The sequence below is a fragment of the Oculina patagonica genome, chromosome 8, assembly GCF_052425735.1.
Source record: "Oculina patagonica isolate OP01 chromosome 8, crgOcupat, whole genome shotgun sequence".
Classification (NCBI taxonomy): domain Eukaryota; kingdom Metazoa; phylum Cnidaria; class Anthozoa; order Scleractinia; family Oculinidae; genus Oculina; species Oculina patagonica.
Window position 1 is genome coordinate 25,538,440 of NC_135765.1, and position 8,764 is coordinate 25,547,203.

At 36.5% G+C, this 8,764-nt stretch overlaps 1 protein-coding gene across 3 annotated transcripts; it reads left to right on the forward strand.

Moving 5' to 3' along the window:
- Positions 1-247: 247 nt before the first annotated feature.
- LOC144662330 (uncharacterized) lies at positions 248-5,934 on the forward strand. Of its 3 annotated transcripts, XM_078523116.1 has the most exons (5): positions 248-348; positions 448-501; positions 3,120-3,170; positions 4,058-4,158; positions 5,039-5,934. In XM_078523116.1, the coding sequence occupies exons 4-5, from the start codon at positions 4,078-4,080 to the stop codon at positions 5,651-5,653; spliced, it is 696 nt and encodes a 231-aa protein (XP_078379242.1). In that variant the 5' UTR covers positions 248-348; positions 448-501; positions 3,120-3,170; positions 4,058-4,077; the 3' UTR covers positions 5,654-5,934. The 3 variants fall into 3 exon arrangements, with proteins under 3 accessions (XP_078379242.1, XP_078379244.1, XP_078379243.1); XM_078523118.1 differs by lacking the exons at positions 248-348; positions 448-501 and adding an exon at positions 1,357-1,796; XM_078523117.1 differs by lacking the exons at positions 248-348; positions 448-501 and adding an exon at positions 2,741-3,020.
- The last annotated feature ends 2,830 nt before the right edge of the window (positions 5,935-8,764 follow it).

Genomic DNA, 8,764 nt, shown 5'->3' on the forward strand with positions numbered 1-8,764 from the left:
GATGACAAATACTTTTTTTCACTTATTGAGAAATAATGATAAATTTCAATAGCCACTGAGTTGCTAAGTAATTGTACACATGAAAAGTGTTCTAGAATTCGGTTCTTTTAACTAAGAACGTTTAACACTTTCCATTGGATGTAAAGTGAGCAGTCGCTTTTGTTTGTTCAGACGGAATCACTTAGACACAATTATACGTCAAATGTATAAGACATTGAGAAAACATAACTTGGAAACAAATTATGGACAAATCCGCATCTACAGATAACGTTGATAAAAGAAGCGTATAACAGTGCTCCCTGTTCAACTACAAGCTCACTCGTTTTCAAACAGCAAAGAAGCGAACAGGTAGGTATTGCAAAAGTTGCCGATGCATGCAAACTTGCGGTTGTAGTTTTATGCAACCGTAGTCTAACATTTGATTTCCTCTTCTGTTTAACGATTTAGCCTTTATTATTTGCTGTCCTGTCTTTTGAACCAAGTGCTGAGAGTAATTGAATGGTAAGTATTTTAGACAGCTAAATATTACATTTTTTTCCGTAAAAAAACTGCAGTGAAAATGTATCAAGGCCGGCAGAAAGCCCCACTGTGAAAACTGACGCGGATAGGTAAAAAACTCAAATGGAAGCTGTAATCAACTAAATAAGGCTATTGAATCAGAACTAATTCGATACTAAAAATTTACACTTTTAAATTATAAAATTATTTGTTCTAAACAACAGCCAATGTAGCCTGAATTTCAGACATCCCTCTGTGGTCGCCTACTTCCCAGAAGGGACGTCTGAACACATCTGGCCCTAATGCCGTCCGGTGACGTCACTACCCGAAAACCGGGTGGTGATTTTGATTTAAAAATTATTTGCATAATTATGTGAAATTATGACCGAATTTTACTGCGCGAGGATTGTAATTTGAAAACGTTTGGAAAGAGTTTGAAAGAGTTCACCTTCCCAGAAATGAATTTATTAGTCATTTACCTTGAGTTTATTACTTTATTAGTTTACCAACGGATGAAGAATAGTAATGGAAATCGGTAGGTTTTAAGTTGGCGGCATTCGTCGCTTCGACATGCAGTGTTTTGCCATACGTATTCTTGTTTTGTCAACAAAGCTCGACGCTTATGTCCTGCAGCCTCGATGAGCCAGTGACTTCTGAACTTAGTGCCCACGGTCAAGTAGGATATTTTTGTATTGAATTCCGCGATCCGACGAGAGCCAGGGGGCGCGGAGAGCGAAGGGGAGGGAGCGCGCAACCGCCGGATAGTAATATTTTGTATTGAATTCCGTTTCTTGATGTCTCTGTAACCGTCCAAATTGATTCATTTAAGTACTCACTAGTGTGTTGTATTTGTCCGCTGCTAAGTACGCGAGAGAAGTAAATTGTCGCTTTCTCGTGGACGAGTATGGTGACCTATCATTTTTTTCTCATATTTTGGTTGTAACGAAGTCGGCCAGATTTTTAAAATTACACATGATTAGAATTTATTCATATTAAATGTCCTTTCAAATGTTACTCCTTTATCGACCAATACGAGTTTTATCCGTATTTCCTGTTTGTGCGTTGATCTGTTTCATGAATAGTTCATACAAGTCCGCTTAATTTTCCCTGTCAATCAGAACAGAATACGTAACACAGCAAAACAGAAAACAAATTTGGTTTCGTATCTTATAACGTCGGTTGCTTTAAAATGAGAAGAGCAATAATATGAGGACTTCATTATCACTGATTCTTAGTGCATACGGAACAAAGTGGAGCTGTATCGGATATCTAACTTTATCACGCCTATAGTGAGAGAGGTGGGAAACAAGAAAGTTAACGAGCAACTTATATTCTTGTTAAGCGTTGAATGTCAGAGGAAATAGAGCACGATTTTTCCCTTTAATTCCTTATTCGACTTTCTTTGGACCTGGAGTTAACATTATGCCGAACCCACCTGATGGCATTTTTTTCGAAAAGGGCCAATATGTCCATTTATATATAAGATTCACTTGACCAGTTTTTAGTGGATATGGAGAAAAAAAATAGCTTAATCTGTGTAAGTGGTAGCATTATACCACTAGGGCCAAAAATATTCATTTTAGGTTCAGCATGTGGGGGGACTCATTCGATATTTTTTTTTAGGACCAAGCTTTCCCTAGCAACAGAAACTACTGCATACATTACCCAATACATTTTGCTTCGCGTAAAACTGAATGTATCGTCTTTTTCACTGAGGCGGTTAATTAGTGAGGAATTGGTTGTGACAAACTGCACATGAATTCATGCGCCACATTAGTAGTCCCCCCAAGAGAAAAGATGACATTTCACAAACACGCGCGGCTGAACAAACCATTCTAACAAATTAGTATTCTGGGTGATTAGAAAATTTTAATCTTCACGCACGAATGTTGGCCTGATAGTAATCTCGTAGAAATATACTTGATTTCAAAACGAAAATAAAAATGACAAAGCAAAGTTTCATCTGGTTTAAAAATTAAGAAGATGGAAGATTAATATTCAGGGATATACACACAGTCTGATTTTCAAAATAATAGTTTAAGATCTTTTTTTCATGTGCATTCAGCTTCTTTAAACAAAGATGTCATGTTCACAATGTTGTCAAAAATATTAGTCCTGGAATTCAAATTTTTTGCTAAAACTATAACTCTCGTCACGATAGCTTCTTTTCAAAAGATGACAAATACTTTTTTTCACTTATTGAGAAATAATGATAAATTTCAATAGCCACTGAGTTGCTAAGTAATTGTACACATGAAAAGTGTTCTAGAATTCGGTTCTTTTAACTAAGAACGTTTAACACTTTCCATTGGATGTAAAGTGAGCAGTCGCTTTTGTTTGTTCAGACGGAATCACTTAGACACAATTATACGTCAAATGTATAAGACATTGAGAAAACATAACTTGGAAACAAATTATGAACAAGTCCGCATCTACAGATAACGTTGATAAAAGAAGCGTATAACAGTGCTCTCTGTTCAACTACAAGCTCACTCGTTTTCAAACAGTGAAGAAACGAACAGGTAGGTATTGCAAAAGTTGCCGATGCTTGCAATCTTGCGGTTGTAGTTTTATGCAACCGTAGTCTAACATTTGATTTCCTCTTCTGTTTATCGATTTAGCCTTTATTTGCTGTCCTGTCTTTTGAACCAAGTGCTGAGAGTAATTGAATGGTAAGTATTTTAGACAGCTAAATATTACATTTTTTCCGTTGCTATGGTAACCTTTGTGGCTAAGGGTCGAATAAAAAAATGAAAATTTAGTCATATTTGATCATTATGGGGTATTTTGGCAAAAATCGAACATTTGCTTCCTAGATAATTTTAATTTTCAAAGCAACCACCCTTTCGGTAAAAAAACTACATCGAGCCTCCTTAAGGTCATTGCCCTGTATTGCATTGCGCGTCCTTACTGCGCGGAATTTTACGCGTAATTAGCGCGTGCACATAAAGTAAATGGCGTCTTTTTTTCTATGCGGCCAAGTCCGCGAGAGAAGTAAACTGTCGCTTTCTCGTAGACGAGTATGGTGACCCATCATTTTTTTTTCTCATATTTTGGGTGTAGCGATCAAATTCTTTCTGTAAAATGAAAACAGATCAATTCTTATGTTTGACAAATAAATTATGGCTAAAAACGTGTATTTTGCCAGTACTCGCAGAGGAATTTTAAGGGAATTATATGGAATATACAAGGTCTTCCTGCTCCTTAACGAATCTGGTTAATCCCTCTTTTTATTCCAAAATTTTTGTTCCCTTAAAGTAATAAACCAGTAGGGGAAGTTTGGATAAAAATCTATGTTCAGTTCTATTTCAGGGGAATGACCATAAGATAGACGAAATTCTACGGCGGTGTGAAGATATGATTTTTTTTTTCGACTGGCAAATCAAGATTTTACGAATGAGCGCAGTGAATGAGTAAAAAATTGTCTTTAAAACAAGAAAATATAATTCATACCTTCAAACCACCGTGTAAGTTTCTTTTTATTATAAAGAGTGGTCTTTTTTTTAGTAAATCACTCGCGTGATATATAGCTGTTTTACATAATTCTTTAACCTCGCAGGTCAGAGAACATAAACAGAAATGGATCAATCTCCTGTGAAGATTTTGACCACCATCTCCCTGATGCTTCTGTTGCTTGCCTCAAACTCTGCGGCGTACAATGTAAGTTCATACACTTAACTAGCAGCTTGCATATTTTGCACTCCATTCAATTTTGTATGACTGTTGTATTGGGAATATTTAAGCTAAGAAAGTCCAAATTTTACCCGCTTGCTAAAAACCTATCCAAGACAGAATAGAAAGATTGTCGAGATCGTTACTATCAAGATAAAGTATTATTATACATACGATTATATATTATTATAACTTTATATTATTATTATAAAGTACAGTGATCCACACGAAACTGGATGTACTTAAAATGTTCAAATTTGACGCGTATCAAAGCAGTTTGCAGCAGTACCATGTTGTTTTTAAATTAGGACCAATTACCAGGGCTTTAATTCCTCCATTAACCCTATTCAGACCGGGGGGGGGGGGGGAGTGCCCGCGCTGACTTTGGACGCTTATAACTTTTTCAAGATTCCACCAAACGCTGCTTAACTTTGCGAGTTTATCTTAAATTTATCTGGCAATCATTTGGTAGGATAGGTTGTTGTGACAGGAACTTGACGTCACCATGGCAACGACATTTTGACAGGCATGTTTTCCCAAAATTTTAATTTTCGTGTTTCTATTAATAAATAATATCTTTAATGCAATTTTTTCACCATTTTACGGATTAAAAGCACAGTTTTATTGATTTTGTGTACTTTGCAGTAATTTTGGGCCGTTTTCTGACATTTTGGAAAAATTTTGAAATCCAAGATGGCGGATCCAAGATGGCGGCTTTTTTGACATAATGATGTAATTGTCACATGAAGTGACGTCATCATCCCACGTGACCTATAACAAAAGATAGATTTTTGAACATACTTTATATCCTGTAAGTTTTATTATGATTGCTATTGCTAGTGATTTCGTTTATCAATTTGTTTTGTAGGAGGGTGTGATTTACCATCAGACCATGACACCTAATTGGTTAGTGGAGCATGCGTCCTACATGGACAGTGCCTATTCAGCAACCGCTGAGCAGCTTACATTCATTGGTGGTTCTGTTTATTTTCCCGCCCTCTTGAAGGTTCCCATGATTCCTGCTGGTAGTTTGCAGAATGAATCCTCGCTGACCGTAAAAATCGTGGTTTCGCATGACGTCAGTATCGGAACAATAAAAGACAGCGACATTTCATATGGTGTGTCAGACGGGGAAAGCTTTGTCGGCTTCTTGACCAATGATAAAAACAATTACTACAACGCGGCACCATGTTTTGGGTATGAGGGTAACTCTGGTAGGACTGTCACTGGAGTAAGGATGATCAGCCACACCTCGCCCAGGCCAGTCGATTCTTTCTACCCCGGTCAGTTTGTCATCACCCTCAAGTTGGATGAACACTGGGGCTCGTGCTACACTGCGCATGACGGAGGCTTCGTGAAGACCGCTGTCTACAACAAACGACTGGTGCTCAACAAAGGCCTCACTCTCGAGGTTTACAAAGGGAACAAAGAGGAGAAAGTTGGGATCAAATACATCGAAGTCACTGTTATACAAGATGCTTAGTGCGAAAAAGGAACTATGCAGAAAAAAGCGAAATGCATTTAAGCCGCTCAGCATGTAAGCAAAAAAGGATAGTATACAAGTAAAGGGAATTTACTTTGCTAATTACGATCAAAATTGAAACTGTTAAAGTAAAGTAGAAAACATTCACAAGACATTTACATTAATCCAGTGCTGGTGTTTTAAGGGATAGACTTTACATTTTCTTTATTGATTTTACAATAATAGAGTGTATGCTTGTAAACTTTGCTTGCTGAAATAAAAAGAATGACGGTGTTGGGAAACATGGAGATGTTTATATTTTTTTCTTTTGCAAAAAAATTTTCTCATAGTATTTCCATTCCGCTCTTTACAGTACAGACAATAAAGAATCTGTCCAGATTTTCCAGATTACGCATGATTAAAAGTTATTTGCATTAACCCTGGCCGGTCCCCCAGCTAGGATTTACGGAGTCCGCCATCCCCGCCGCTAAATTGTTTCGTCAATCCAGAAGGTTGTTAACAGTTTATCTCTGGGGTCTTATCTCGATCTCGACCTCATTGGTTTCCCTTAGTCCCTTGCCTCAACGATAAAAGGCCTTTCAGTGGGTATATATATGTATTCTCTCCCAGTGATTATATGAGAACCAGGCTTAACAAGTCAACAAGTTAAAACAAGTATGTTATGTGTGGCCTTAAACAATTTCGACTTCAGAAACGGCCATCGGACAATACAAATAACCAGATCCCGGTGAATCTGATCAGCAAAATGTACACATACGAACAAATAAAAACACAGAAAGGCTGATCGCACGGTAAGTGGATTGAACCATTATAAGACTTATAATTTCCTTCCAATATTTCGTCAGGCACGGCTTGACTTTATTAGGGTGTGGAAAAACGTTTGGAATAAAAAAAAACGTTACAATTTAAACAGCTAAGACTAAAGATAATAAGATAACGATTAAAAAAATAACCGTTGCAATGGGATTAGTGGAAAACGCGGGGCCGGGTTCCCGGGGTCTGTGAAAAAAGCGGGGTGCCGGGGTATGGGTCCCGTGGTCAGTGGAAAACCAGGGGTCCAGGAATCTGTGGTAAACCCGGGGTACTGGGTTGTGGAAAACCCAAAAAAAGATAGTACAAAAATATATATTTTTGGCTAAAAAGACAGCTTAAAATGCATCACCAACTAACTCTGGATCTTTGTGAAACGTGTTTCCTTGTATCGAAAAGCCTATATCAGTAAATGTGATAAACCTTTAAATGAGTAAATGAGTAATAAACCTTTAGTATCGGGAAAAAAAATCTGCCAAAAATGTTTATTCAAAGATTTATCGCGACTCCGAAAACTTTAAGACAAACTACCTGTCACCGTTGTCCATATGTCTGATGGGAATACTGGTGCTGGCGCTGAATTCAGTCACCGAGTTTCATTCATGATTCGGTATGCAGTGTCGTGGTTTTGATAGCCAAAAAATTAAGGATTAGTAGAAAACGCGTGGCCGGGGCCCCTTCCACAGACCCCGCACCACCCCGTGTTTTCCACTGACCCCGGGACCCCGTACCCTGGCACCCCGTGCCATGGGAGCACGGCCCTGCGTTTCCCACTGATCCGTTGAAATAAAGCGAATAGAAAACAAACTAAGATTAATATACAAGATAAACGCATGGTGATGCACATTGTACGTTGGTTAATATAAAATTCCTCCTCTTTTGTTAATGCCCTAAATCACTAGGTTATTAAATCAGAAAAAAAGAGAGATAAATGCAATATCTAAGAAAGAAAAAAAAAATAGGCCAAAGTCGGCTGCAGGCCTGCTTTCAGCATTGTAGATACAAAAAAGTACATGTTCGCACCTTTATCTGTCCTAAAACAAATGAAAGCACAAACATGTTACTGATGCCTGAAGGCTTGCAAGCTGTGTAAACTATCTCTAACCTCAACTTAAAAACATATTTCTAAGGTTCGATAAGTTAATCTCAGATTGCATTAGTTCTCTTTCTTAATCCTTGTTCATCGTTGGGAATACATTATTAAGAAACATTTTTAAAATACATTAACAAATCAAATGGATTGAATGGTATGCAAGTTGCTTACATGTACACCTACAGCGAAGCAGCAATTTTTTTTTCTATTTATAACAATGTGTAAATGATCAGAGAAAGAAATTTATGTTTTTGCGAGAAAAAAAGAAACATATTATGAAATGTAGTTAAGGTGTGCGTTGTGTATTCTTATGTGATATTACTTAAAAGCTTCTGTCAACTATCTTTCCAGCAATTGAATGAACAATAGTAATCTATTGTTAATGAACTTCGGGAAATTCTTTCTTTAATCCCCACGGTACGTTATTTGTTTTCAGCTCGGTAAATTATTTGTCATATTGTATTGACTAATACAGTGTATTTACTGAATGATTAAACAGCTTTTTTGGACCTTTTTGTCCCGACCTGACCTATGTACACTTTATAAACAGATGGATAGCAGCTGAACATTGTGAATTCAACATATACGAATTCCCTTTAGAGATTTTTCATTTAGTTGTTTTGAAGACTTCTCTGCAACAGTGAAGATGCATATTTTAATTGCATTTATCTTCCTTGTATTACCAATATTTTCTCAAGGTAAGCATGATTAAGATACAAAAAAATACAAATAATTTTTCAGGATGATTTTTTTTTTTGAAAAACGACTCGCAGGCAAATTTCGTTCGTTAATTTTTCCAAATGAAGATTTAAAAGAAGACTGCATTTTCATTTTAATTTAATGTCATTGGTTGATTATTATATCATAAATAAAAAGTTATTTTAGTGAGTTTTGCTTAGAAGTTGAGGTAACATTTTGTGGACAAAGTTTTTGCGTTGTTCGATCCATTTACAGTTAATTTTGCTCATTTAGCACTTGCGATAGACAAACATTAAAATAAAGAAGGTCGGTTTTAAGTACCGCGCACTATATAAAAATAAGAAGGTAACATGAAACAGTTTAATTGATTTAACTCTTTGTTATATTAAAATTATTAAAAAAAAATCGAGACTTGAATTGCCAAAAGTTTAAAAATATGTTAAGAATATGTTTAAGGCATAGATTTTGTTTAAAACATATTTTTGCTTGCCGATGCATGGAAATAAAAT

Bases quoted from the DNA above. Each gene is read 5' to 3' on its own strand.
- LOC144662330 (XM_078523116.1), top strand. From the start codon at position 4,078: ATGGATCAATCTCCTGTGAAGATTTTGACCACCATCTCCCTGATGCTT. The intron at 4,159-5,038 runs GTAAGTTCATAC...TTTGTTTTGTAG, and splicing joins CAAACTCTGCGGCGTACAAT to GAGGGTGTGATTTACCATCA.